The sequence below is a fragment of the Cygnus atratus genome, chromosome Z (genome assembly GCF_013377495.2).
Source record: "Cygnus atratus isolate AKBS03 ecotype Queensland, Australia chromosome Z, CAtr_DNAZoo_HiC_assembly, whole genome shotgun sequence".
Taxonomy (NCBI): domain Eukaryota; kingdom Metazoa; phylum Chordata; class Aves; order Anseriformes; family Anatidae; genus Cygnus; species Cygnus atratus.
Genome location: NC_066396.1, coordinates 1,307,305 through 1,335,257, shown reverse-complemented (window position 1 = coordinate 1,335,257; position 27,953 = coordinate 1,307,305). Strand labels below are relative to the sequence as shown.

The 27,953-nt window shown below is 39.0% G+C and overlaps 2 protein-coding genes across 9 annotated transcripts; one reads left to right on the top strand and one right to left on the bottom strand.

The window, feature by feature from the left end:
* Window positions 1-7: 7 nt before the first annotated feature.
* Window positions 8-7,401, bottom strand: STARD6 (StAR related lipid transfer domain containing 6). Of its 3 annotated transcripts, none has more exons than XM_050716381.1 (7): window positions 7,358-7,401; window positions 6,822-6,915; window positions 6,621-6,670; window positions 3,753-3,879; window positions 2,287-2,404; window positions 774-867; window positions 8-411 (listed from the first exon to the last, which is right to left on the bottom strand). In XM_050716381.1, the coding sequence occupies exons 2-7, from the start codon at window positions 6,909-6,911 to the stop codon at window positions 258-260; spliced, it is 633 nt and encodes a 210-aa protein (XP_050572338.1). In that variant the 5' UTR covers window positions 6,912-6,915; window positions 7,358-7,401; the 3' UTR covers window positions 8-257. The 3 variants fall into 3 exon arrangements, with proteins under 3 accessions (XP_050572338.1, XP_035415880.1, XP_050572339.1); XM_035559987.2 differs by having other exon boundaries at window positions 7,244-7,387; XM_050716382.1 differs by lacking the exon at window positions 2,287-2,404 and having other exon boundaries at window positions 357-411; window positions 7,244-7,387.
* Window positions 5,945-27,365, top strand: CUPIN1 (cupin superfamily member 1). Of its 6 annotated transcripts, none has more exons than XM_035559985.2 (10): window positions 15,411-16,357; window positions 19,542-19,862; window positions 21,625-21,849; window positions 23,113-23,319; window positions 23,763-23,996; window positions 24,681-24,834; window positions 25,539-25,648; window positions 25,827-25,940; window positions 26,572-26,721; window positions 27,016-27,365. In XM_035559985.2, the coding sequence occupies exons 2-10, from the start codon at window positions 19,785-19,787 to the stop codon at window positions 27,127-27,129; spliced, it is 1,386 nt and encodes a 461-aa protein (XP_035415878.1). In that variant the 5' UTR covers window positions 15,411-16,357; window positions 19,542-19,784; the 3' UTR covers window positions 27,130-27,365. The 6 variants fall into 6 exon arrangements, 2 of the variants coding, with proteins under 2 accessions (XP_035415878.1, XP_035415877.1); XM_035559984.2 differs by having other exon boundaries at window positions 19,761-19,862; window positions 27,016-27,219; XR_007709292.1 differs by lacking the exons at window positions 21,625-21,849; window positions 23,113-23,319; window positions 23,763-23,996; ... (3 more) ...; window positions 26,572-26,721; window positions 27,016-27,365 and adding exons at window positions 5,945-6,179; window positions 8,543-8,879; window positions 9,319-10,092; ... (2 more) ...; window positions 13,597-13,728; window positions 14,572-14,645 and having other exon boundaries at window positions 15,308-16,357; window positions 19,542-19,712.
* Window positions 27,366-27,953: the final 588 nt, after the last annotated feature.

Genomic DNA, 27,953 nt, shown 5'->3' with positions numbered 1-27,953 from the left:
TACAGAAGTGCAAAAATATTACAAGACATCGCCTGATAACAGTGAAAGCTACATCCTGTACTTCGATGGCACTTCAGGGTAGATTTCTTGCACCATTCCCCAAAAGCAGAGAAAACTAGCATTCACTATTTTAACAGAGAAGTTGAGCTTTACACGTTTCCACATAAACCATTAAAATAAACTTCATCTTCCATTTTAAATATGAATCGAAGTAAAAAACGCACATGACTTAAGCACATATTATTTTCCAGTTACGTTTAATTACGGTCTTTAAAGCTTTTCAGTCCAGCCCTTGTTTCAGTGATTAAGTTTACGAGAGTCGTAGGTAACGCTGACTCCACCACAGAGCAAGGAAGCATTCCTCCTAGTTCTGGCTGAATAAATACAACTAGCTTAGAGTGCTCTGGATTCCTGTGATGAAAGGAGCAAAATCCTTCAGTTAACAGTTGTTACTGCTGCTTTGAAACTTACTGAGCTGTGCAAATGTTTACCAGTTACAGTCAGTCTCTGTTGAAATTAGTCCTATAAGAAACGGAGGATATACAAATGGTCCTAGAAGATTAAATTCAGCTATTGAGTCTAACGAGGTTCCCTCAGTTTCAGAAGGTAGCGTGAGTCATGAAACTGATCTGCACAAAGATCTAAAAGTTTGCCCAAAATAAAACTGTCTAAATAATAATAGTAAAAGAAAAAAGAGCAGTTTGGGTTCAGTAGATTTAAGCTTTGTATTTAGAGGACAACTGAGTAACTGAAGATGCCACTTAAATACTTACTCAGGCAAGGGAGAACACACGTACCCACAGGGATTGTTACGGCCTCGGACACAAGAGGGAGTTGGAGGGCAGTTGGAATATTCCACACTGATAGCTACAAGTTGCCACACCAAAAAAAAAAAAAAAAAAAGGCAAATTAACCTATTTTTATACGTGTGAATCATAAGACTCAAAAATAACTTCTGAAAACATCAAACAACTCCAACCGCTATGGGATAGCGCAAGATCTCACAATATGCTCACTGATGTGTTTAATCGTTTTATTCTGTAAGCGAGATACCTAAAGGACATCAAATATTTGTGCAAGTAATTCAATATGCATCGAAATCTCCGTGGATGTTTGGGCAAGCATAACCAGCAGGATTATCCTTGAGACGTGATTACACATACTTAAGTGTCGAATTGTGGTTTAGTTCAGGACAAAGTAGTCAGTTTGTTAGCAGATGTCTTTAATTAGTTAATGCGGTTGCAAAGACGACGAGGAAACTGGCTGCGTACATGTACAGTAGTAGTTGGGAGGGGTTGTTTTGTTTAGTTATATAGTAGTAGTTAGGAGGGGGGGTTGTTTTGTTTAACTCTCCATTAGTTTTGCGTAATAAAGTATTGTGACATGGCTTGAAAAATGGTCGTAGGTCAGTAAAGATCCAAGATGAATAAGGGTGTTTTCTGCCATGTTCTAAGACCCCCACAAAAGGAAAAGCTCAGCACAGAAGTAAGTGAGATAATTTCCTCGTTTATCGTGTAATATCAATCGTTTTACATTTTGTATATGTATACAAAGCTAAACTCAGGATCAACTACAGAACAAATTAGCAAAGTTCTGAGAATTCCGTATTAGGCAAGTAGTATTTGGTCAGGAAGACCCCCAAGTACAGAAGAGAGTTTATTTAACAAAGACTGAACTTCTATATCAAACTAAATTCTAACTTTCTCGTTACTGCTACTATTTTTTTTTTTTAGGGCAGGAGGGCAACAGAGACAGTGAAAGGACTAGAGGGCATGTGAGGAGGAGTTGCGAGGAGCAGCTGAGGCCACCAGGTTTGTTCGTCCTGGAGGAGAGGTGACCTCCTCACCAGCCACAGCTTCCTTGTGAGCGGGGAGCAGAGAGGGCGGTGCTGAGCTCTCTGGTGACCGCAAGAAAACAGCTTAAAGCTGCATCGGGGGAAGTCCAGATTGGACTTCCAGATCAGGAAACAGTTCCTCACTGAGAGGGCTGTCAAGTACGCAGCACCTTTAGCTATATAATAAATGGTTTAACTCTTAGGTTGCCCTGGGCAGAGTCAGGAGTTGGACTTGATGATCCTCCTGGGTCTATTCCAGCTCAGGAGATTCTGTGAATAGTTTCAGTATTAAGGAAACACTGTTTTGGAACAAACGAGAGGGAACGGTTACCATCGGTAAGACCATACGCAAGCAGTATGTATACTGTGATTAGACTTAGCAATTCACAGGCAGGAGGTTTTCCAAAATGCAGCCAAAATACGTAAACACGCAGCAGTTCCACGTAACTCACAGTTAGTTGTAAGGATACCACCAGGGTAGGCTTTGACATGCAGCAGGTCAACAAAATCTCTCGATGAAATCAGGCCCATGCCGTAACTGTGCGTTACACTGTGGTATATACCAGTGTCCTAAAAGTAAGTACACGTAATTTGTTGTGTGTGTTAATATGTAAAAGGCGAAGCTTTACTTGCTTGACAAGCATTACATGAATAATGAGAGGATGGCAAAAGTGTATTTCTACTTGTTAGTGTAAGCAGGCAGTTCTGTCTAGTTAATGGTGAACTAACACCACAGCCACAAAAGGGATCTTCGGTAAGAAGAGGTGGGGATTCGCTACCCGTCCTTGAGGCCTGGATCTGAGCAGGAAAATCGCTGTGGGAAAAACTCAAAACATGCTCGTTTAGTATCTGTGGAGCTAGAATACCTATTTGCATTAAAATACACGTGCTAGATGGTACAATACGTTTTAAGGTGTAATTTATTTGATAAAATAAGCCAGTCCCAAAGAAAAAAGCAAAGGAGAACGGATGGCTGTATCACTGCATCCCAATCCTGATCAGCTCTGGCAGATCCAGGCAGAGGGAAGTGGGGTTAGATAAAAGCTAAAATGTTTTTGTTCAGCTTAGTGAGTACTTTCATATACTCGAGTCATTCATTCATCGGCTGCGAGACCTCTCTGTGATGCACAGGGCCGTCTCTCGCAAATTGTTACAGAGGTCCCCTAATACAGAACTGAGATTTTTCAAAGGAATTTCAAGCTCCTGGTTTCCAGAGTGCTTGGGACAAAGCCCCAGACAACTGGAATTCTGAACAGAGAGTAGTTCACAGCACTAGTACAGCATCACTTACATTCTGCCCTTGACTCGCGTACCCAAATAAGCACAGCACCCAGTCAAATCCGAGAAACGCCTTGCGATAATTTCTATGGTACCGCTAGCATAAAGTAAGGATTTGATTTGCAGATTCCCTGGTGTGATTTCATTCATACTTCCTATAGCCGCATGTCAGTAACTGTAACCTACCTTTTAAAACCCCCTATGTTACACCCCTTCCCAAATTTCTGTGTGCTACCTGAGAAGCATACTAGCTTGTACAGTGGCCAGAAGAGGTTTTTGAGTTTTAGTTGCTTTCTTCTTGTTTTGTTTGTTTCTTTTAAATCTGTGTAAACTATGCTTAGAGAGAAGCTTTCCCTAAATTTTGTTATGATTCTGTCTCACCCTGCTCTCGGTGGAGACTTCTGATGTTTTCCATCCGCTTAATTCTTGGCCTCTTACTTCATAATAAATATTTGAATCTTATGGGGAGTGATGTTCACATCCATTTCACATAAGCAGCAGGTTTAGAAAAAGTTCTGACCAACTCAGAATGAATTTCATATTAAGAGCTTTCTTCGTCCCAACAGAGATCTTTTTAGTCACCACAATTCAGGCAAAAATAGTTAAAATAAAAGCTGTGTATTTTAAACAATTGCATTACCTGGTCAACGCTTTCTAACAGACTGTAAGATTTTAATGCTTTGTCCCATTTGTTTCGGTATTCAGGAAGATACATAAAAGGAATAATTTTACTAGGGACTTCCTCAATTATCCCTTCTCCACGGTATCTACATTTCGTAAAACAAACAAAAACAAAACAAAAAACAGGTTTTTAAATTCGCATTTATTAGAAAAATAGGTTACACGATAATAAACATCTAGAAGGTGGGAACACCAGCCTATAATGAGGGTAAAGACAACAAACGTGATTGCACTTGATGGCTTGATTAAAATGCAAGTAGTAATAAAAATTATTTTGTAGCTGATTTTTGAGACCATCACATTCTTAATATCACACGTCTCAAATGAATCATTTATTGTCAGCTGTTAGATAAGAACATGCTAATTTAAATGTGATTTATCTATTAATTTATATTTTTCTACATAAATACTTTCAAACCGTTTTGATACTGCAAATCTTCTCACTACTTATGAACCCGTACACTGGTGTTTCTCCAGCTTTTGTTCCTAATACTCTGCGAAGTTCAAGGGAAAGTTCAGAGCGGGGAAGAGCGGCCTCTTACAAGGAAATAGGAAACTCCTCTAATGCTGGGAAACGCTCACTAGCACGGGTAGTTCACACACCTAGTTTCTGGGAAACCGTGAATCACTCTGATAATCACTTACAGACAGCAATCGAACACAAAGGTTAAGGATGCTGCACAAAGACAAACGAGCTCAAAGGATACTGCTCGCAAAGAGTTCAAGAAACGCGGTTATCAGATTTGCAGCCCCTGACAATACACGACTGGAAGCGAGAAAGAGCAAACGGACATTTCAGCACCACTTACTGCCTTGGTGAAGTGAGTGCGCAGCGTGGGTGTGAGGGACCGCTGCAGAAACTTCCCTCTCCGCTAACTACAACAGGTCTGACGGTGATGGAAAACATTTTAATGTCTACTCAAAAACAGGGAACGTAAACCACGGCAGGGCCAGTTAAAATCGTATTAATATTTGAATACACCCTTTATTTCCACAGCTGCCAGGAATTTATGTTTACTGGTATCCTAAGCAACTCTCGCCTGCATCCTGTAATACCTTCTCTCCTAAGCTCTGTAGTCGTTAATCAAACAACTACAAAGTTTGATTAGGAGACAAAGGAGACAAAACATCACCCCATTCACCCTTGCACAGTCGCCTTAATGCTACCCTGAACTCTGCTGAAAATATTTCACCCATGTGAAAAGCAAGAATCTGCATTTTCGCTACCAGATTCCATGCTGCCTTCTCTTTGCAAGTAAAGCAAACTGTTCCTACTCCTGCCACTTAGAAAAGAAACTGGCATTTGTGATACGTGGTTAATAAATATTGAATGTCAAACTGGAAATGGGAACAGCTATATTTTTGCTTCTAGAAACAGCTGGTATTCCTTCCTAAAAGACATGCCAGAGATCAATACAGCTTGTTAACGTGACAAAGGTGTTTACGAAAATAAACGGAAGAGATCCTGGCTCCCTGCCCAAGTGGCAGAAAGCATACCATGATGCTTCTCCTGCCTGCCTACATGCCTGATTGGGACTGCAGGATGCCTTCCTCATCCAAAAGATACAAGTCAGGCGCATCCTTCTGAGTTCCAAGCTACCATATTCTCAGTCCTTCACATCCACCTGCACTGGAATAAGATCTGAAACACAAGAATAATGCCACATCCAAACTATTCGAATTCTTATTAAGATAATAGTACTCTTAACACATTCTAATGTCGTATTACTTTCCATTATAATACTATAATGTAATTCTTTTGTAATACCATTAATACAGCATTGCATTCTCTAGTGAATACCTTCTATGCTTCAGAAGGAATTAAAAAACCAAGCACAATTTTTGGATTTAGAATGCCATTAATCAGAAACATCTCATCATACTGAGAACTTACAAATTTGAATAAAAATAATCAGATGCATATTGTCCCTACTGCTTCTTTGTCTAAACTGACATTTAATATAATTTAATACCCATTAGGCATTAAAAAAACCAGCTAAGGACACACCGTAAGTGTCCTTTTACTCCCCTTTTGCATGCTTCTCTTCAGTGAGATTTCTTTTCTCCCTGTTTCAATGATCTGTCTCAGCCATCAGTTGAGTCCACAGCCAGCATAAATGAGAAGGACTGCAGAGCTTGGAGAGGGGTAAGGAAGCAGAAAGGATGAATGTAAAAAAGAACAGTCAACTCCATCAGCGTCAGCAAGATCAGGTTACTCCACCTCCCCTAATTCCACCCTCTGGGCCAAATCCAGCTCAACAACAGCACAGAAGTCATAGCTCAAAAGAAGGATGGACAGATGCTGCTGCTGCTTCAGAGACTAAAAGATCCTCTTCTTCCCAGTACAGCAAATTCCTTTTCAAGTGCCAGAAAGAAAAAGGCACAGGTAAAGTAGCGTGAGAGCTTTAGTGTGTTTACACGTGTATCGGTGATTTCACAAGTGTGAAGATGTGAAAAGGGAACTCCTGCTGATAGGTATAATGGCATGAACAGGATATTCCACCAGGAACAGCTTCCAGCTTCAGGCTAAAAGGTAGTAATAGGTATCTACTTACTCTATATTAATAACTGCTATAGAATATTTAATTTCCATAGCACATTTAAAATTGTTTGGGAAATACATCTCTTCTATTCCAGCACTACTGCTGACTCAGGGCAACTATAGTGCAAAATCTCTACAGTTAACAAGACTAAACACATCCCTGAGGGACAGAACACGATCAGTTTTTCCATTTAGATCTTGGGTGTCACTGTTTAGATCTGGGCGTCACTTCTCGAGACAGATGTTGGTGTTCGTTACAACGACAAACAAAATGCAAATACTTACATATTTCCCGCATACTCTTTTGAAGGCTTTGAAGAAACTGTAACATTTTTCTCAAAATGAGAAAAAGAAAATAAAAAGTTAGTAGACTACCTTTCATCAGTTGCTAGTTTTTAAAGCAAAACAAAGTTTTAAACACTTTCTGCAACAAAATGTATTTAAGAAGGATAACTTCATAAACAGTATTAACTAGTATTCACTTACCGAAACTTTTATCACCCTCCATCCTGAAGAATCCTGGCTGTACGATAAGATTTTTTCTGAAATTTCATCCGTGATTTTCTTGTAGTCCATTTATCTGCAAAAACGTAAAAGCAACTTGTTGGCATGCAATAAAAGCATTCCCTGAAGGGCAGTGTAAGGGCTCGCTTCTCTATTCTTTCCGAAGGCTTTAATAAACCTTGAGCGTTCCTATCAGATGAACTTCTTGGCCATCGTATTCCAATTCAGAAACAAAGCCAGTCATTTATTAAAACGACATTATACAACCGTTTCCCAGCCCGGACTCCTGATGACCGGGGCTTGGGGTGGGACTTTCGCATCAATTCCAGCGCCCAGCCCGCACCTCACTGCCACCAAACCCGTTGTCACTACAGGTCGGGTGTCCCCCTCCTCACGGAGCTCACCACACGGGGATCTGGAGCTGCCAGGACGCCTCACAGCCCGCTCCGCCTCGCCTCCTTCCCTCGTCTCCTTCCCTCCTCACACCCGTCCCCCCCCGGGCTCTCCTCACGCCGCACCTCACGGCCGCGCTTGGCCCCGCCCCGGGGCATGCCGGGAGCTGTAGTCCCAGCCCGCCCCGCCCCGCCGCCCCGCCACCCGCCTCGGACTACAACTCCCATGGGACCGCGCCGGCCCGCCGCCATTTTGTGCGTGCCCGCTCGGCGCTTAAGGGGCTGCGCGGCAGCGCGGGGTGTGAGGGGCTCGGCTCGGCTCAGCCTGTCTTGGCTGCTTGTCCCGGGCTAGGCAGGGACACCGGCGGTATTTTTGGGGGGAAGAAGCCCCGGGAGGCCTCTACCGGTCCTGCTGCAGGGCCCCGCTCCTCCTTTCCTTGTAAATCTTGGTGATCGGCGTGTGCGTGTGGCGCTCTGCGTAATAAAGTTACTAATTCCTGTGCCTTGTCGCAGCGTCTGTTTCCTTCTTCTAACACACTAACGTGCTTTTCAAACGGGCTTTTGCTTGCAGGCATGATACTTACAAGGAAGTTTTGGTGTTGGTTGCGGGGTTTGGAACCAGCCTGCGATTCAGTCCATGGTTTGGGGGGTTACAAAGTCAGCTTGGGTAGCAGTGACTAAATTGTGTAGATTGGGGAAATCTTAAGCACTCCGATGCTCTGTCAGTTACTGTTGTGGCCTGTAAAATTCTATCGATATGTGTATACATCTGGTTGTATAAAACAATCTATAGGAGTAATACATTTCTACTTCAGTTACATTCAGCTTTTTTTCTTCTTTATACTAGGCTACTTCTATTGTTTTTCATGAATACCACCGTTGTGTTGGTTCTGAAATAAAAGGTTATGATATTCCTGCATTTCTTTGCTGAATGTCAGCAACATGAAGCACAGTTCTTGCAAAAGATGCTGAGGGTCCTTGGGAACTAGCAAGGAGCTAGATTTCCTTGCCATCCTCTTAGCTCTGTGCTCCACTAAAACTTAAGTATACAAGAACTTTTCCCTATTGTTATCTTCTTTTTTTTTTTATTTTTCTTTTCCCCGAGGCTTTATTTTCTGCCTTTTGATTTTCTAGGCGTGACGCATGTGTACAACTAACTTATTTGAAAAGCAGGAAGTTGAATAGCTAAATATTATTTTCCTAAAAATTACTGACATTTTACATAACTAAAAAAAGAAAATCATAGATACATTACAGTTTGAGAACATGTTTCAGTGCAGATGGTCACTCGGGCTTTCTTTTTCCATTTAGATTGATTAAAAAATGAGTGAAGATTCTAATAGAAATCTGGATAAAAACCATGACCAGCTTAATAAAAAACACAGTGTCTCCTCTCCTGATTCAACAGTATCTTTTCTTCTAACAAGCATTGGCAGCAGCAATTCGTGCTCAAACAGTTTGATTCAATACAAGGACAAGCTTTACAGCTCTGCATCTGAGGCTCTAGAAGCTTATATTGAAGATTTTGATCTAAGTCTCACGTCTTCAGAAATAACCACTGGAAAAATCTGCCTGTGCCAAAGTACTCCCAAACAAGCTGAGTTTTCAAAGCATCATGCCAAAGAAAAATACGCTATGTTTTCTGCAAGTACGTCTTTTAACAAGTCTTGGAGTTTGCTGTTTTGTTTGTTTTTTTTCCTCCATTGTCAATGGTTTTGCAACTCCTTGTCTCATACCAGCTATGTTTTGGTGAAGGAGTATTCCCTGTACAACTGCCTGCAAGTCTTTGTGGTATAATAAATGATGCTTGTTCATGGCTAGTGATATTTGTCATTCTCTGTGGTGCAAATAATTGAATTCAGAAAATATTCCAAACTGTAAATGTGTAGTATGAAAGGTGGGGTAACTTTTGACTGCTAGTTTTTTTATCAATATTTTGATTAGAAATTGAACCATTCTTGCAGGAACTAGAATTCAGTACCCTTTGGTTAATAATGTATTCAGTTTTAATTTATTAGATCTTACAAATGTGTCATTCTGGTATGCTTTAAGTTCTGCGATTCATGTAAACTGTCTTTGTTTTTCAGCGTTGGGTGACTGTAATGAGCACATAGGATTAAGTTCTCTTGCTTCACCCTGTAGAAGGGAGACGGAATGTGACCCAGACTTGATTAGTCTTGCGACAGATGATCTGTTAGCATTTCCAGCAGATGGATCACTGCCCTGCGTCCCGAGTAGTCCTTTTAAATCAAGACATCAAAATAGTGAGTGGAACAGATGGTCAGTTAAAAAACCTGTCTGCCCTTACCACACCCTGTCACTTGATACTGAAAGGGGTTTCTGTCTTCAGGAGAATGGGAAAGCTGATGCTAATGAAAATGTACACAAACACTTCGGTAAAAAGAACTACAATGCGTTTACACGTAACAGGTACAACTCTGTCTCCTCTAAAGGAAGTTCCAGACCCTTATCTGTTGAGAACTGTGCCACTCTGCCTGCTAAGAACTATCCAAGGTGGCTTACCAGTCAGAAGTCTGACTTAAGTGTATCAGGGATAAGCAGTATTCCCAGTTTTCACTACCCAGTCTGGCTTAAGAGTCATAACCTTTTTTCTGCTGCGACTAAAGAAAGTGATGGACACAATTCTAATATACAAGGCAAAGCTTCCTCTTCACAGATTTTTGAGATCCTGAAAAAACAATGCTCCGTAGATAAAGACAGTTCTGATTTTCTTAAAAAAAATGGTTGCCTGGATCTGACAGGTGATAACGAAGTAGCAGAAAGTTGCAAGTATGACAGCCCAGATGCACTCTTCCAAGCTGGTAACTCCTTTTCAAGGCACACGAAACAGTCATTCGGAGGTAACTATAGCTCACAATTGTTTTTGAATTTTGAGGAAGAGCTAATAAAGACATGTTCATTTTAAAACAAAAGCTCTAGTTTTGTTAGTCTGCACTGTGCAGCAGATTTATTTACTTCCATCTTTGACAAGTGATTCAAAGCATTTATTAGTAGATGACCAAGCTGAACAGCTTTTATACTGTAACTTTTCATATATTAATGCATATTTAAGCGTTCCTTTTACAGCAAAGAATATTACAGTGGCATATTTGGTACCCTACTGCAAGATAATGACAATAGTTACATAAATAGTTGAATAGAATTTCAAGCATTAAATTAAATTATATGATGTGTATGCTTTTTATTCGTTATGCAAAGCACAAATATTGATCTCTTCCTTTTTCCAGGAGGTTAGATGGAAAAGCTAAGTTAAAATGTTATTGTTGTGAATTCAAAGTCACAAAACGTCAGATAATACAAATGTCTTCAAACACCTTTCCAATATATATGCATGATGGACTTCGAATACATGCATATATCCTTTTTTTTCCCACACATAATTTTTCTACCAATCATGAAAAAGTTGGGCATAAAAATATATGAGAATGTCTCTGTCATGATTAGTGCTTGTCTCAACTTACTTTAAAATGTGAGTTCTGTATGTGATTGTATATGTGATATGCACGTATATGTTTGTGTTTCTTTTCCCAGGTGTCTGTAAAAACAGCTGTTAGAAGAACCTGTACAAACAAATAAGAAAAGTAACTTAAGTTTTTGCAGGATTAATAAATAATATTTGTTTGGTGAATTAATTATATTTCTACAGAAATTTTAATTGTATTTTCTACAGCATGAAAGCATATAAACATTAAATAATCTTGAATGCAGCATGTGATACTTGTTTTATGTAGGAATAGAAACACTTGATTACTTTAAACATTCTCCCACCTAGAAACAATTTTTTGGTACTGCTGATTCATATTTTATATTGCCATACCAACATAAGCAAAGGTGTTGTGCTGTGGCTATCCAGTCTGTAAGATTTTTCCAGTGATAATTTATCTATAGTAATTTTGAGTATTACATAAAATTAAAAGTAGTATGGAAATAATGTGTCTAATCCTCTTCAAGGGCTTTCTCTCCTTCCTTTTTAGAAGACCAACTTGAGCTGCTTACCTGGAAGGCTGACAGAGATCTGGAGAGTTTAAATGAAGGTTCGTCAAATGCTCTGGGAAATGATGGCAGTCCTTCTACAACAGATATACTCGGAGCAGAAAGATCATGGGAAAATGTTCCGGGTGCTTTGTAAGTAAATACAGATTACGAAATACTTTGTTCGGGAAAATGCGTTAGGTATTTAATTCCTTTTGTGTATAGTTTATAAATAATGGTAATATGGCATGTGCATAAAGGATTTATTGTTAGATTTCCTGTGTAGTGCTAAATATTTGATATTCTGAGGTCAGGAGGTTAGTGCACTACTTTCCCTTTTTCACTGTCTTGCAAAGAGTGCTGTCAATATTACTTATTGTTGTCTTTTAATAATATATTTTATATATCATTGATACACAAAAATATTTACTTTAAGAGAACAATTATTCAGTGGAATTTAAATTGGTAAATTTAACAGTAAATGAAAAATGAAATAATTTTAGCTATATTTAACAGGTGAGCAAAAGTCTCAATCTGCAGCATTCCTATTACTAAAAATATTATTAAAATAACTATTTTTCTTCAGGTGTTGAATATTAATGCTGTAATTGCAGATGTAAGAAAAACACCCCCGTATACTATATTATAGCTAAAAATTAGTTGTCTTTTTTTTTTTTTAATTTATTATCATTATTATTTGGTTAGTCACTTTTTATGGCTACTCACGATTTGATTAAACTGGCAAAACTGGAAAAAGTAGTAGTGTGGTTCTCTCATAGTCACCACAGCAGTGACAGGACTATTCAGTGCCCTTCAGTGTTGCATTTATGTGCGGTATGTCTGTTTTCATCAAATGGACTATATAATTCTCTCAGATTATAAACCTGTTGTTATTCTCCATTGCATGTTTAATGTTGGTGCAGCAAATCACCAGTGCCTGCATGCTGGGAGGACAAAACCAGTCCTCTACCATTCCCCAAGGCAGACATCATTCATAAATTCTTGGAAGACTGTTTAGATGACAAAAACAAGGTCAGTAAAATTGAGTGTTTACTGCTTAGAGTGCCCAGAATGTGTAAGGCTGGTAAATATTAGAAGGGGAGATACCTATAAATTGGTTTCCTTCTTCTAAAATGTATGAAGTAGAAAGTCAAACTGACGTAATTTAGTCACTTTTCAGCATGATGAATTCTTAAGGTTATTAAATCCTATAATCTAACACTTAGTTTTACTTTTACGTTCCATATTTTGTTTAAATAGTAATTTTCCTGCCTCAAGTAAAAGAAAAAAGGGTTTTGTTATTGATTTATTAAATGCTTCCAATTTAAGAACCTTGCTGATGTCGTGCTGTGAACCTGATGAGTCAGGTTCAAGGGGTAAATTAATATATTATTATTCATGCTGTTGCACTGGAATTGGGTTTTGGATTGAATTTACTCTCTTTAGATTATTCATTATTTTAATCCCATTCTTACATGTTAATCACCTTCTTGGCAGTCTTAATATTGTTCAGTCTTTCATTTTAATTATATGAACCCTCTCCATTTCTATTATCCTTTACTCAGCTAGGGAGATGAGCCCCGAGCCCGGTGTTCTAGTTCAAAGGCATAACGTTAATTTATGTCGTGGTATGTTTCTTTTACTTTCTGCCCTCTGTCCTTGAATCTTAACTGCTCTAATATTCTGTTTTCCCATCCTGCAGTAAACAAAGCATCATCCTTTAAGTTAGTCCACAGTGGCACATACTTCTATTTCCCTATGGGGTTGTTTGACACAGAACCTAACAATCTGCATGAGTAATTCATATGATTCTGTCTAATGAATTTGGCTTCATTTCTGGGCACGAGTATTTCTAGATTACCCCCAAAGTTTGTCACCTTGAATTATTTTGCTTGCTTGTTTTGTTTTTTATTATTGAATGAGCAGATATCATGTAGGTGCTAATTATATGAATGAATCTATGCTTATCATTAATGATGCTTACTTGCTGTGTCAGTTACGTTAAAAGATGTTTTAGCATTGCTGCCATAGCATTAAAAGGACTTGACACTGACAGTCGTCATATTCTTGAATGATTTTACACAAGCCAGGGCTGAGACCTTTCTGTGTTGCTTCAGGTCTTCCTAACAATGTACATATTTACAGTGACTTCACTAACTCTACAGAGGCATAAATTAAGATGATCCAGCGTAGCATCACATATGTGCAATTTATCAATAGACTTGTAAAGAACAAGTAGAGAGAAACACTCACAAATTTGCCTTTAAGCTGTTTGAGGGAAACTTCAAAACTTTTTTGAATTTTGATGTGTACTGATCAACAAATGTTACTGTTAAGTGCACAATCAACAAATTCTTTGGTTTTTGGTTTAGGAAAACATCTTTTCTGGAAATCATAATCACAGACCCCTGGAAGCCTTGAAGCTAATGTTGTTTAAGCTTCAAGCAATTCAGGGAAGTTTAAACCCGAACGAAACGGCTGAGCAAAAGGAAGAGTTTGAAAAAGTAAGTAGTCAGTTTCCTTGTACTGTCTCGTCAGTATTGATGTGCTGTTTACATTCTTTTATGGCCTCGGTTTCCAGTCAGTGTCAAAAGAACACTGCCAGCAGATTCCATCCAGGTTGCATCAAGATCCAAAGTGCTGTGCCCTAAAGCCCCGTGGTTTTTTTGCTGTTGCTGCTGCCGTTGTGAATCAGAGTCTCGGTGTCTGTTCCGCTGGGGCACCGTGTGGCTGATCAGCAACTTGACTAAGCAAGTTGGCTTCAACAGTGCTGCAGAAAGCTCTGGTTATCCAGAAGATGGCGACATTCCAGAGCATCCTGCCCGAAGAGAGCACAGCACGCTCACCTGCTGCTCGAGCGACAGCTAGAGCAGCCACTTGCTGTGTTCTGGTCACGCTGTCTTCTGATTATGTCCCAGTTAATACCAGGCTTTCAGGGGCATGGGCCACATTTTTAAAAAGTCATTCTCAAATGCTTTATCCTCGCCTGCTTTGGCATCAGGGATTCAGTATTTTGTGTCCCTTTTGTTTCAAAATGATTTCCCGGATTTATTTCCTTATAACAGCTTCATAATGCTTCTTATATACAGTTCTTAAAGTTTATGTCCTATACGCGGTAGTGAATGAATTCTCCATGCATATGGCTAAGGCAGGCTGAAAGAATGGGCCAGGGGGAGCAACCTTCTGGAACATCATAGCTGCATAGGAACTTTGATTAAACCCCTCCTGAGTTACTCTGTGTTTCTGTAAAGTTCTTGGTAATCCTTTCCAGTGAAATGCGCTATAAAAATGTTTTGTCACATTCAGGTATGTTCCTCAGTTTACAATTTCTTTTTTTTTGTTTTAAGCTTTTTGAAAAAGCAGACGCTGAATTAAAAGTCTGTGACAGTGAGATAATCCCTCTTACTAATTCTATTCAGAAGTAAGTGACTTGATTTTCTTACTTTTCACTGTTTTCAGAAAGTACAGAAAAAGAATGATAAATTAGCTGAGAGTTGTGGTGTGATCTGAAAACTGTTAAGAATAAGCAAATTGTGAATAATTAACGACAATCTTACTGGAAAGTCGTAAGTAACTAAAGAAATAACTTTGGGAAAAGGCAGAATGGAAAACAGGTTTTGATTATGCAGAGCATTTGTTTCAACAAAAGTCAGTGTTGCAGTATAGTTTTCTACTGTAAAGTAAAATTAAAAGGTTTATGTAAAAATACAGTAACTTTTAGTGTGGGTATGCTCTTCAATAACATGATGTTAGCGTTTATCACCGTGTTAAATACCTATTCCATAGTAATTTAATAGAAACCGGGTGTGCATGAGTGGCCATATTTGAGAAGACGTGTTTAAAATTTCAGTTCCAAAAAGTATTTTATCTTTTTCTTAAAGAAAATCTTAATATGTTTTATAATTTCTAAAACAGAATGAATGGACAGTTAGACAAGATGATGTGAACTGTTTCTAAACAATTCAAACTGATAAACTGTTAGTAAGCAACCTGTTAGTAAGCAACCTGTTAGTAAAACATAATTTTGTGTTGAATGTAAATACTTATACACTGTTATTAAAGTCTTCATAATTCATAATTTAGGGCTTTGCACCATGTGTCATGTCTTAAGAGTCTCCTTGAAGATACCAATATGAAACAAGGGCAAAGTGATGATCATCAAGAAAATAAAGAAGAAAAAAGCTGATATCTACAAATAGCTTAATACTGTATAATTTAAATAATTTGTTGGCCTGTACATTGTGCTTTTTTTTTTTTGAAAGGTGGACCAGTGCCTGTTCTGAAACAATATTTTATTCGTTATTTCTGTACATGTTTGTTACTTTCATGAGTTATTTCAAACCTTGAGTTATTAGTGCCTCCAGTAGGGTCTAACAACATGTGACAAGACACCACTTTTAAAAGGATATGGAATTAAAACAATGTTAACATTTCATGGAAGAAGCCCTGCGTGTTTATATTTAAAAAAATAATAATAAAATAAATAAACTAAACTGTTTGTCCAGTTCTGGTTACCATTGTTACACAGCCTATTCGAATTTTTCTTATTTTCTTATCAGAATTTTATGGCCAATAAAGAGTATTTTAAAGAGGGATTTGATTGCTTATATATCAGCAGAAAAAGTAACTTTTAGGATATATACACTAGGCACTTGCAATTATAGCTGGAATTTTGTTTTCTTCTAAGCTAAAATGAAGTTACCACTCAGGAACAATAAATGAATATGTAAATCAAGTACCAAACAACAGTAATTGCCATTTCCAAGTTGTCAGAGGTGTTTGTTTCCTGGAGGCTAGATCAGGGAAAAGGCATTTTATTGAACTATAATCTTTGTTTCGATAGTGACAGGGTGGGGAAGGCAGGCAGAAAGCCCGAGTCCAGCGTTTGGAGGAAATAATAAATTATCAGGACTTGTTAGAAGGAATGTCACCATTTCTCAGCAAAAAGTGTTTGCTGAAGATGTACAAAAGTGTCCATGATCGTGTGTATTTGCATACACAGGAAATCTTTTCTGCAGAAGGCACTTCCTGAATTACAGAGTATATATATATGAATGAAACCGAGCTAGGACAGCAAAGGCTTTGATGAGGACAAGTATTGTGCTCTGAGACCTTGCGAAGATCCCAGCGGTGGTAAGACAGCGGGTTGGCACGGTGGGAGGAAGACGGATGGGAATTTTGTCTCTGGGATTTTTGTCCTCCCAAGGGAAAGCCCTTTGTGATGCTGGTCTTTAAATGGAATAGCTGTATGCTGCAGTTGTGTTTTCCTCTGGAACAGCCCATTTGCATTAGGGCATCTCTCTGCATCAGTTCACACTGATTCGGAAAAATGCTGGTATAGGAAAACTTATTTTCAGGGTCCAGATATCATGAAGACTGCCAGCTGAGGGGTAGTCTGGTTAGTTTATACCCCTTTTAGTCTGAAAAGAAGGATCTGAAAAACTGCAAAGCCTGTAGTCACTCATTATCAATAGCATAATAATAGCTGTCGCTATTAATTCTTTTCCTGTGTAACCAGGTGAACTCCTACACTATCAAGCATTTGTATTTGTTTGTCAAAATATGTTTATGAAATCTCACGTATATATACATATCTGGAGCTGTGAAACCCTTGAAAATCATAGTATATATTTTCTTTCTTGTTGATCACGGATTCCTTGATCTACCACGTTTTTTCATTTTTTCTTTCCTTACTCAAAATATTCGGTCAAGTTTACAGTTGGAAAAATCTGTGCAGAGGGAATTGCTGTTCACAGAGAAAGGAGAAAAACTTTTCATTAATTCTAATTCACTCTATCCTGCTGCTAACAACTCGAACGGCTGAGCTTTTCACAGAGCGGAATAGAAAGGACTGCTGAGGAGAGACAGGCGTACAGAAAAAGAAATGCCTCTTTAAATTTAGAATTACGAACTTAGGAAGGATGGCTTTAAACTAGAGCTAATGAGGAATGACAGCAAATGAATGTGTTATCAGTGCAAAGAAAAGGGGAGGGAAAATACATTTCTCTATGAATGTTCACCTTTGTGTCAAAGTTTAGAAAATAAAAGGAGCTAATCTGTTGAAAGTCTCTTGATGACAATAAAGGGAGAAAAAATCTATTACATTGAGATCCTACCATTAAGACCACCAAACCAAGAAGACAAGATGGAAAGAACATTGTTGTAAACAACTAATTGAATAATTTGCCTTGAGGAGATGTTATTAAAGCAAATATCTGTTGGGAAAAAAATAAATTGATCACAGAGTATCCAGGATATTTTTAGGCTATGGTGATGTCAGGTTTTGATCAGAATGTGAAGATAAGTACAAGATTTAAAGATTTAAAGGATTTAAAGGTTTTTAGAATGGAAGAGAGGAAGAATAGGAAAAAGCAACTTCAATAAATTCAGAGGTCTGTTTGCAAAATCCTGTGAAAACAGTCTAGGAAAAAGGTGCTCAGGAATTTGGATGTTCATAAAGGTACAGGTATTTGAAATATAATTGTAGGATATCGTTACATGGAACAATGAAAATAAATATAATTTGGCTTGTAGTCTTCAATGGTCTCCAAGAAGGAAGAACCAAGGAAACAGGTGGAATTGTACCTAACCATGAGTCATCTTTGACTTTTGTGCTTTTTGGACTGTCCAGAGCATAAAGAGGAGAGACAAGGGGGAAGAACTGTCAAAGATAATAAAATGGCACCGAAGTTCCTTATTGTTTGCCTTATTTGTCCCTTGCTGACAGAAAGGAGGACCTGGGAAAATCCTGGTCCATGAGTTTCCTGCAGAGATTAATAAATTATGTCTGTGAAGACACAGTGTTTACTTAAATCATTTACAGCAATCAAACAGCTAGCAATACCACTGAGGGGCGGTGAATAAAGTCCAGATTAGAAAAGAGAAACCATGGCTGAGAGGTCTTACGCAAGTTGCCTGTGGTCAGTGGACTGTCCCTTTTGGCATTAATGCCAAGCTCTTGGAGAAAGAAAAAGAAAAAAAGAAAAGAAAAGAAAAAGAAAAAGAAAAAGAAAAAGAAAAAGAAAAAGAAAAAGAAAAAGAAAAAGAAAAAGAAAAAGAAAAAGAAAAAGAAAAGGAAAAGGAAAAGGAAAAGGAAAAGAAAGAAAAAGAAGGGGAAGGAAAGGAAAGGAAAGGAAAGGAAAGGAAAGGAAAGGAAAGGAAAGGAAAGGAAAGGAAAGGAAAGGAAAGGAAAGGAAAGGAAAGGAAAGGAAAGGAAAGGAAAGGAAAGGAAAGGAAAGGAAAGGAAAGGAAAGGAAAGGAAAGGAAAGGAAAGGAAAGGAGAGGAGAGGAGAGGAAAGGAAAAAGGAAAGGAAAGGAAAAGGAAAAAAGAGAAAAAAGAGTTTATAAACACTATGTATCACACAAACCTAGTTTCCTTTTATGACAGGGTAACAGCATTTAGCACTTATGTGTCTCAAAACAAAGAATCATGGTCTATATTAAATTATTTTTAAGGAATCGTTGAGATGGTTGGAGAACAGTACTTGGGGTTAACAAGGTTTGTCTATTGCTATTCATGATTTGCATTAATGGGGTGCAGTTGGAGAAGGGCTGAAGGAGAAATGCTGAAATGATGAAGGAGAGGGAAGAACTGCCTAAAAGGGAGAGACTAAAAAGGCTGGGACTCCAGCTTGGAGAGGTGAATGTGTGTGACATGGTGATGTTGCTCCAAACCCACAATACAGAACTGTAGAAGGACTTAATGGAGCTATTAAGTGACCTGTTTAGAACAGAGAAGTGAGATTTTTTTTTATTATTATTATTATTATTTTTCCCTTACCCAGCAAGCAACCTATCTATTAAGTCAGGGAATGTAAACGGGTTTAGGAAAGACTTAAACAAAGTCATGGATTTTCACAGAATGAAATCCAAAGGAAAGAGGCTATTCCCTCTAGCATCTCTCACCCAACAGTTACGTGTGCTAGTAAAGCAGGAAAGGCGTAACCCAGAAGTAGTAGCCCAGCTACACGCTCCCTTATCATCTCCTAAAGTCCTGTCGGAGGGAGATTTCGGGGCTGGATGCACTGCTGCGCTTCCTGCGCGGTCAGGCCCGTGGTGGGAGGGTAACCGTAACGGGCTGCAATTGCAGCAAGAGTGACTTAGCCTTGTGAAAAACTTCTCAATTATAAGAATATGTAAGCAGCAAAGTGGATTGCCAAAGGAGTTTGGGGACCTTGACCGTTTTTGTTGTTGCAAAAGTAGGTTACCTAACCACCCAGCGCTATAACTTCGCCGCGTTAGGTCCTTCAGTGAGGGGACCAGATGACCTCTGATGATTCCTTTCTGCTTTTTTTTCCCCACATATTTGGTGGTTCAGCCTCATCTCGTTGCCGTGTTGTGTCAGACCTTTCAGCCGTAGCTCGGAGAGGTGTTCCTGTGTTGCCGCACGTCGCTGCACAAGGGCGCTGCGCTCAGTGCCGCTGCGGCTGCCATGCAAAGGCGATGATGAGTCACTTCCCCGGCCTTAATGCAACATAGACGAGCACACGTCGGAATTAACAGCCTTTTGTGTCAATGTGTCTCTTGTCCTTTGTAGATTAATCTATCTCAGCTTCACTAAATGGATAACCAGGCATTCGAAATGCATGGAGAGAGAATACAAAGCTCTTCAAAAGGAAAAGAATGGCCCAAGAAAGAGGTACCAGTCCGTTTCTTTTGCAGTCTTATCAAAACGTTATTAACAGAGACGGTTTGAAGATTTAGCCCTTACTTTGTATTAGTTCACCATATGACCCCATCCCATACCGTTAAGAAGGTCCTGAGGAAAACAAAAGCTCCCAAGGGCTTCTGCTGCCAAGGTTTTACGATGTCCTATCTCATGTGCACGTGCCAGGAGCTGGACGGTGAGACAAAATTCCCTGGCCTCACTAAAGTTAATAGCTAAATTCTTTATCCTGTGACACAGTAATTATCTTTGGAGGATTCCCCCTTGATTTTAACCAAAACAGCTACTTAAAAGCACATCTTGTGGTGGTCTTTAGTATCTCTTCTGAGTTACACATTTGAGTAATATTTCATTTTCTCATTTTTTTTTCTTGCCCTTGAGAAAATTCACTCTCTGTAATTTTCTCATTAAAGTTTTTGCTTCTTGGGATTTGAATGAACTTCGTGGAGAAGGAGCTGGCATATTGCTCCTAAGGCGTTGCATTTGTTTGCAGCCCGCCCAGCGCTGCCTCTCGGCTATAAATACAGCAAAACCAGTGATTTCCTCACAACATAACTCATTCCACACATTTGTGCTGAGGCTGAATGTTCTGTGCTCGCCATTCTTTCTGCATTAAAAATAATTATTGAATTGGTGCCACTGCTGTGAAAATGCCGTAAATTAAAGGTCATTCCAGCCTGGAAAATGAGGATTTTGAATGCACTTAGGTCTAAAGCCTTGTTCTCTGATGAAACTCTGTGGTCTGTATGCTACTGTTGTAATATTTAATTGAATACAAGCTTGAAAAAAGGGGTAATTTAAACTGAAGAAAGGATTATTACTGAGTAAAATACATTGGTATTTTGAGCACTTTTCCACGGGCAAGGGAAATTTATTAGTACAGAGCTTTTGTCAAATAGATTCATGAAAGAGGTCATTTTGTTAAAATCAGAGGGCAACCTTCAGATTTTTCACTTCTGATTGTCCAGCTAAAAGAATCAGCTTTCATAGCTCATTTTCAGGCACTCACCATCTGAAAATCAATCTTTTAAAGGTAGATCAAGCTGTGCACCCAGAATCACTGGAGGTTAAAAATCTGGGTCAGAGAATATGGTTTTTATTCATCTGAATCTGCAGCTTGTAAGAAAAAATGGTAAGGGGCAGGAAACTGAAAATCCTCATCGAGGAGATGCTTTGTGGTGCCAGAACTCCTATAGTAGGACAGCGCACAGTTGTGGCTTCTTTTTTAAGAGCATTTTTAGTGTTTTTTTGGCCTTCCATAAACTCCTGTGCTTGTGTGTGCCCAGCTGCTTCTTTCTCCTTGTCATTCTCCTCCCAAGGCCTGTATGTACAGAGGTAATTTACAGCAAATAAACAACGCCAAGAGCATTTCTTCTCCCATATCCCATGGACAAAGGGATGCTGTGAGGTGATCCTATGGGTGTCAGTGTTTTGAGGGACAGAATAGAAACAGCAATGGAAGAAAACTTCGGGTGCTTTTAAAACCCCAGGCTGATGAAGACGTGTTTTCACTTGGTGAAACAATGAAGGGACAGAATGAAGCAGCCCTATAACATGTGCTGTGAGGTTTCCCTACACTGGGCCCAGAGATTTGGCTATAAGCGTGTTTCTGCAAGGCATGCTGTTATGATTACGAAGAAATTATCACAAACTTTTTCCCGTGTGTTCGATCTAATAAAGCTTCTTGTTTTGTTTTGCTTTTGTTTTGTTTTGGTGGGCTTTTTGCTAATGCCAGGAAAGAAAAGACAACTGGTCACTGATGAAAATCTTTCTAGTTTGTCTGCTGGCCTGTGTTATCACCACCGCAATAGGAGTGCTAGTCTTGTCCTTGGTCTATACAAGCACCACCGGCATCATGAAAGAGGTCAGCATTAAAGATGATGGGGCAACCTCCACAAAACCAGATGAAAAGAGTGTGGATGTCAAATTCCAGTTCCTGAATCATCTGAGGAAATCAAAGGTAAACTGTTCAATAATATTCTAGCATCGTATGTAGAAGTTTAGTGAATTCATGTCACCTATTTACTTATTTAAAAAATTTACTTATTTAAGTAATAGGTCTAAAATCAGTGAGGAGAGACCCAGACTTCCTAACAGCGGTTCACTGCTTTATACAACAGCTTTCGGAGGTGCTTTGCATCTCTGGAGCATCTCTTGGAGAGCTAAATAGTTGCTCCAATAAATAAGGCTTGCAAGAGAAGGCAACTGTTTTAGGTGCGATTCCCAAACTACAGAGTATGAAATTTGGTGAACCATAAACAGAAAGATCAAATCTTAATGTAATCTGAGTATCACAGTAACTCTTTAGTTCTTATGACTGGATTCAAACAAATTCTTATGTTGCAAGAAAAATGAATTCCTTAGTCTTGTTTCAGTGAGCTAACACATTAATTTTACAATGTCACAAAGCTATAGGAATTATACAGTTCTTTTTGCAAGTGTATTTTGATATTTATAGAAATGGCTCCTTTGAGCAAACACTAAAGACAAGATCCATCTTGTATTGTTATATAAAAATAATTTCTGATTAAAAATTTAATTAATTTAAATTTAAAAATTAAATTTAATTTTGCTCAGCAAAGAGCGAAAAGGATAAATTAGGTAGCTGGACACTTTAAACTGATGACAGCCATTCTGGTACTCCTACACATTAATTTAACTATGTAATATATTTGCAAACAAAAATATGTTTAAGAATGCAAACAAAAGGACAAACAATGTGTTTAAGAGGAGAGCAACCCTTTTAATATGCCTTTCCCCAGTGCAAGATGATTCTTTCAAATACAAAACACATCCTAGAGGCAGTACAAATGTTGGGAAGGGAATATTTTCTTGTGTAAATAGTTTGCAAATGTAGAAATGCAGGAAAAATATCTTACTCAGGAAATTTTCTAAGCCTTTTGAATCTAAAAGTTTAAGCATATATGCAACTGGTTTCCTAAATCTGACTCCAGAATGACATAAGAAGATGAGCAGATAGTTTTGTCCTTGATATTTCTATGTATCTCTCATTTGTACAAACAGTACTATCCCATCATGACACGAGAAAGCATATAAGTGATTGTGAGAAGTGACTAAAATACATACTGCAAGGACCCTCACTGAGAAAAGGAACAAGTCTCATCAGTATTGTTCAGATCGAGTATTTCCTAAAATACATTTGGACTGTTTGGTCATCACAGTCCACAACTGATAAAACTATCCACTTTGACTCACTTTACAGGTGTATAATTTCCCCGGTGGTGAAATTCAGTGGGCAAGATTCAGGAATGATGTAAATGAATATGAAAACGATGAAGAAATGGAATTTGGAAAAAGTATCAATAACCATCGCTCTTCAATGACTTTTGGAACCTTGCGGATCAAAAGCAAAGGGCTCCGGGTTCCCCACTGGCACTTCAATGCCAATGAACACGGCTACCTGCAGCAGGTATTCCTGATTATTTCTGCATCTTTGAAATCTTTGTTTGCTCTATTTCACCTTAGTGTCAAATTTCATATCTGTAAAAATAAATTAAAAAAAAATAAAAAAAGATAAATAGAAACTCACAGTGAGGAAAAATTCAAGATACAAACTTTGTTTGAATACAAAATCATTTTTCCTTGGAAGTATATGTATTTATATATATCTCAATTATTAGTTGTATTTCTAAGAACAATTATTCTTAGTTAATGCTAATAGTTAGCACATAACTGGGCTTTAAGGTCTCTTCCAGCCCAACCCATTCTGTCATCCTATGATTTAATTTCACTAAAGCTTGCAGGAGAGTGCATCAGGATCGGTTTTCTCCTAAGAGCCTATTTGAATTTTGGATCATATAGATTAAAGGAGCAAGTTTTCATTACTATTGTTAAATTCCAACTGTGTTACAGGGCACTGCCTGGATTGGAGTAATTGGTGCAGACGACAGCAGGGTTACCACATACAATGTCACAGCTGGCCAAGTGATCTTCTTCCCCAGAAACACCGTGCACTGGATAAAGAACGTAGGCACAGAAGACTGCCTGTTCTTACTGTTTTTCACGACACACGAAGAACTTCAGACCTTGGATGTAGATGATGCATTCTTCTCTACCCCAGAGGATATAGCAGCAAGAGCATTAAAGGTCTGTACGCTGGGATAACCAGCCTCTGTCTAGTCTTCTTGAGCTCAGCATGGCAGTCCTTTTTTTGGGGGAGAATTCCCCTTATCTCAGTTCATCTCCTCAGTTCCCCCAGTGTGGAAGGACGTACACTTGTCCTTTGCTCAACATTGTGCCACCCTTTGTGCTCCTTTATACACAAGGAGAAATAAACTTTTCACGTCTTCACAGTTCATGGGGGAGCCTCCACATTTACAAAGATGGAAGGGAAAATGACGTACTGAAGCCCAAAGCTCATTTCCCAACAGCCCCTTGATGAATCTTGTGGTAAAATAATGTCTCATAAGAAAGTATAGCTAAGTCCACCTCCTTGTTAAAATGGAGCTATTCTGAACTAACTAGTTGGCAATCTTTCTTCGTCAAGAATACAGCCTCAGAACTTCTGAGTCTGAGGAATCTCTGTTCAAACCACAAAACTGTGATAAATCTCCCCACCCTGAAAGAATTTGATGGGAGATGGACTGAGTTACTCTTCTGCTCCAAATCTCTGTGGCACCTGAGAAGGAAGGGCAGAGCACAGGGGCAAAACAAAGCATTGACAGGACTAGGCAGTTAAGGAGATGAAGAAATATCTGAAGAAATACAATTCTAATTCCTCAGTTTGCTTTTGTGCATCTGTCAACTTTATGTGCATTTTGTGTCCCGCAGCCACAAGGTGGAGTTAACTTCATCAGAACATTCAAGAAACAAGTGGAAGATCAAGCAGTTAACCTCCCTCCAAACCTGGATGAGCTCGTAAAAAGTGCCAACTATGTGCAGTCTCCGGACCACCTGGTGTGGCAGTACTTCTATGACCTCAAAGGTACGCATCCAAGAACCTGGTATGGAAGAGCTCTCTGTCTTTATAGACAGGGGAGAGAAGGGGATCTGTAAACATTTCACTGAAATGTGACTTAAAAGTATATAGAGAAATGATAATTTGAGGAGATTAAAAGAATAGGGAATTATAATAATTTGTTAAACATCCCTCTGTGCAACCTGGGTGTAGTAATTACCAGGGAGCACCTAACGAACACGGATGGCAAAATTTAGTTCCAAGTAGCACAGTCTGTTCAAGAAGGCCTAAAAATCAAATATAGGTCCATAAGCCTACACACAACTGGGTGGATCATGAGAAATAGATGTGTGACAAAGATCTTCACGCGTGGGCCAAAACGTTCCCCTGCGTTAGCAGCACCTTACAAAATACAGTGATACACAGTCATAAAGTTAACATGTGAATATACTGGAAGTTAATGTATTGTTATTGGTAGCAATTTGGGGTGGAAAAGTTCTAGTCTGCGGTTTCCGTTGTGGTGATCTAACTACTCAAACACACAGTGAAGGAGATTGCATAGTGCCTGCCTAGTGCTTAACAGGTAGATAAGCCAAATGGGCTTTCTTTTTTGTTCTAGAGGCTCACAAGATTTGAGGCCTCGAGTTTAGCATGTAGTAATTCCCTGAAGTTCACTAACAATGTTAACAAAACCTTGCTGTAAGTGCTCATTTAGCTGTCTTTGTTTTAAGGGTCCAGAGAATATCATTTTCCGGGAGGAATCTTCCAGTGGGCTCGCTACCACAGAAATAGCACCGGGCTGAATGAAACAGAGAAAATTTTCAGTGAGTCACTGAACAAGGTATGTGCTTTCAGTTGAATAGCTACCTAAAAATAAGGCATTGAATAAGGTATTTATAAAGAGGGCACTTAGCTACCTAAAAATAAGGCATAGAATGCATTTTGTGTAGGTTTCTCGCTGCTATGTGATGTGTAACAGGGATGTAACTAACTCTGAATATTTGTGTTCTGCTTTTCAGCATGAAAATACCCTTACCTTAGCAACTCTCAGGATATTCAGCAATCAGCTGGGACAGCCTCATTTCCACTTCAATGCTAACGAGATGGGTTATGTCATTAGCGGCTGCGGACAGGTAATTCCTTACCTCAGTAAGGGGCAAGTCAGTGGAGTTCTGGCTGTATAACTATTGCAGACCTTATAACGGATTCCCATCCCCGATTATTAATAATATTCCAATCAGTATTATTACAAAACTTTCAGTGTCCACACATTCCTTTTCAATATAAATTTTGCTCTCAGTTACATTTGTGGAAGCCTGTCTAGTCAAAGTGGAGTTGAACAAAGAGCAGAATTTGTCCTTGCTAATTCTTCAGAGAAATCATACATGCTATTGAAAAGAATTCAAACTGAATAGTGGGAGAAGAAAGTAATAGTAAAACAAAACAAAACAATACTTTTGAATTAGCTCCTCCGAGGAACAGAGAAAAGAGAAAGCTTACTAGAGTATAGGATTTTATTATTTGTTTTTCATTCAATTTAAATCTGAAGTGCAAATGCAACTGAGACAGAACGATGAGACCCCATAATGCAAGGAGTTTGTACCTGGGAATTTGCCTTGGACTATTCCACCTTTCTAGAGTCTCAGTGAAAACACCGACACTACGCTAGCTGATTTCAGCACAGTGCTAGGACATCACTGTGTGCTTATTCACTAACAGTGCACTGAACATAGCTGTTGAACATTGCTGCTTTCCTTGCAATAGGCTGGAGTTATCACCTCCTCCGGAGCCATCAGCAGTTTCAACATTGGCATTGGAGATGTTATATTTTTCCCCGTTGGAACCCAACATTACCTTAAAAGCATATGTGATGAAGACTTGCTTCTGATTCTAGCCTACAGCACAGGCGACGAGGTGAGAAAACTTCATAAGGGCAGGAGGAGTCAGAAAAGCCCAACTACACATAATCTTATGCTTTAAGCAGCTCTGCATCTGAGGAGCCAGAGCAAGGCTGTATTTTTCTAACCTAGGCATCCAGTGATAGTAACAGCTCAGTGTAAGGCTTATTGTTAGCTGTATACTTTTATAGTCATTGATTTTCATCTTCCATTTGAGATGCACTTTAATATTTCATACCATTAATGTTGTAAAAATAGCCAGGTAGCTATGATTATTCTCTCTAAAACACTGTGTTTTTTTTTCTTATAGCTGGAAACTCTTCGTATGAATGACTACTTCCATGCAACAGCAGACCATATCCTTGCTCAGATTTTTTTCAAGGAACAGGATGAGTTTCAGAAGTTCCCAAAGTCTAAAAAATAGACTGCCAACAAGTGGTCTCAGTAGTTAATGGCTCCATGGATATTTTGTACAATTGCTGTGTTTCTGGCAGTACCTTCTGATGTGTATAGTACCTTTCTCACTGTTTATCCAGAAGAGATGTTCAGAAAACAGAATTTATGGTTACTAATTTTTTTTTCCTGTTTGTATTTTTTTATCATGTATTATTTATAGTGCAATGTATTTTGAGTGTGTATTAAATTAACTTCTACCTCTGCAATTGCCTCTTGTTCTGTATATAACCCATTATCCCGCTTTATCTCTTTCCTCACATTACCGAAGTTTACATTGATTTTCTGTCACGTTGACAGCACTTTACCTACCAGCATCTGCACAAATACAGCACATTTACCCAACTCTGTCTGCCCTGACACCAGGCATTGCTGTAAGCCCTGCGTCTAGAAGTGGCTGCAGGAACGAGCTCATCATGCATTCACCTCGTATTCACTCTCCCTCTGCTCACTGCAGCCCCCTCAGTTGAGCTCTGTGTTAGCATTTAAGACAACTAGTTTATTTTCCCCACTTTGCCACCATTCTGCTTTCTGAGGATTGATTCTTGGGATATTTGAGGACAGGTTCTTAGCAGAAACACAGACCCAGTAGCAGCCAAGCTCCGTGCTAGACACCCGTGCATCCTGCACAAAGGCTGGGGATAGTTGAGCCCCACAAAAAGCAGGCAGGCCAAAAAGAAGCAAGGGTGATTTTTCAGATTGGCAGCTATGCCATTGTGTTGTAACCCTCAGGATCGTTCTCCATCTGTAAGTATTTAGGTAATTATAGCCAAGGAGATGGCTGCAGCAGGGAGA

Coding starts and splice junctions, on each gene's coding strand:
- STARD6 (XM_050716381.1), bottom strand. CDS start 6,911: ATGGACTACAAGAAAATCACGGATGAAATTTCAGAAAAAATCTTATCG. Junction 868..2,286: donor TGGTATCCTTACAACTAACT/GTGAGTTACGTG, acceptor GGCAACTTGTAG/CTATCAGTGTGGAATATTCC. Junction 412..773: donor GTGTGTTCTCCCTTGCCTGA/GTAAGTATTTAA, acceptor CTTTCATCACAG/GAATCCAGAGCACTCTAAGC.
- CUPIN1 (XM_035559985.2), top strand. CDS start 19,785: ATGGATAACCAGGCATTCGAAATGCATGGAGAGAGAATACAAAGCTCT. Junction 21,850..23,112: donor ATCATCTGAGGAAATCAAAG/GTAAACTGTTCA, acceptor CTCACTTTACAG/GTGTATAATTTCCCCGGTGG. Junction 26,722..27,015: donor CCTACAGCACAGGCGACGAG/GTGAGAAAACTT, acceptor TTTTTCTTATAG/CTGGAAACTCTTCGTATGAA.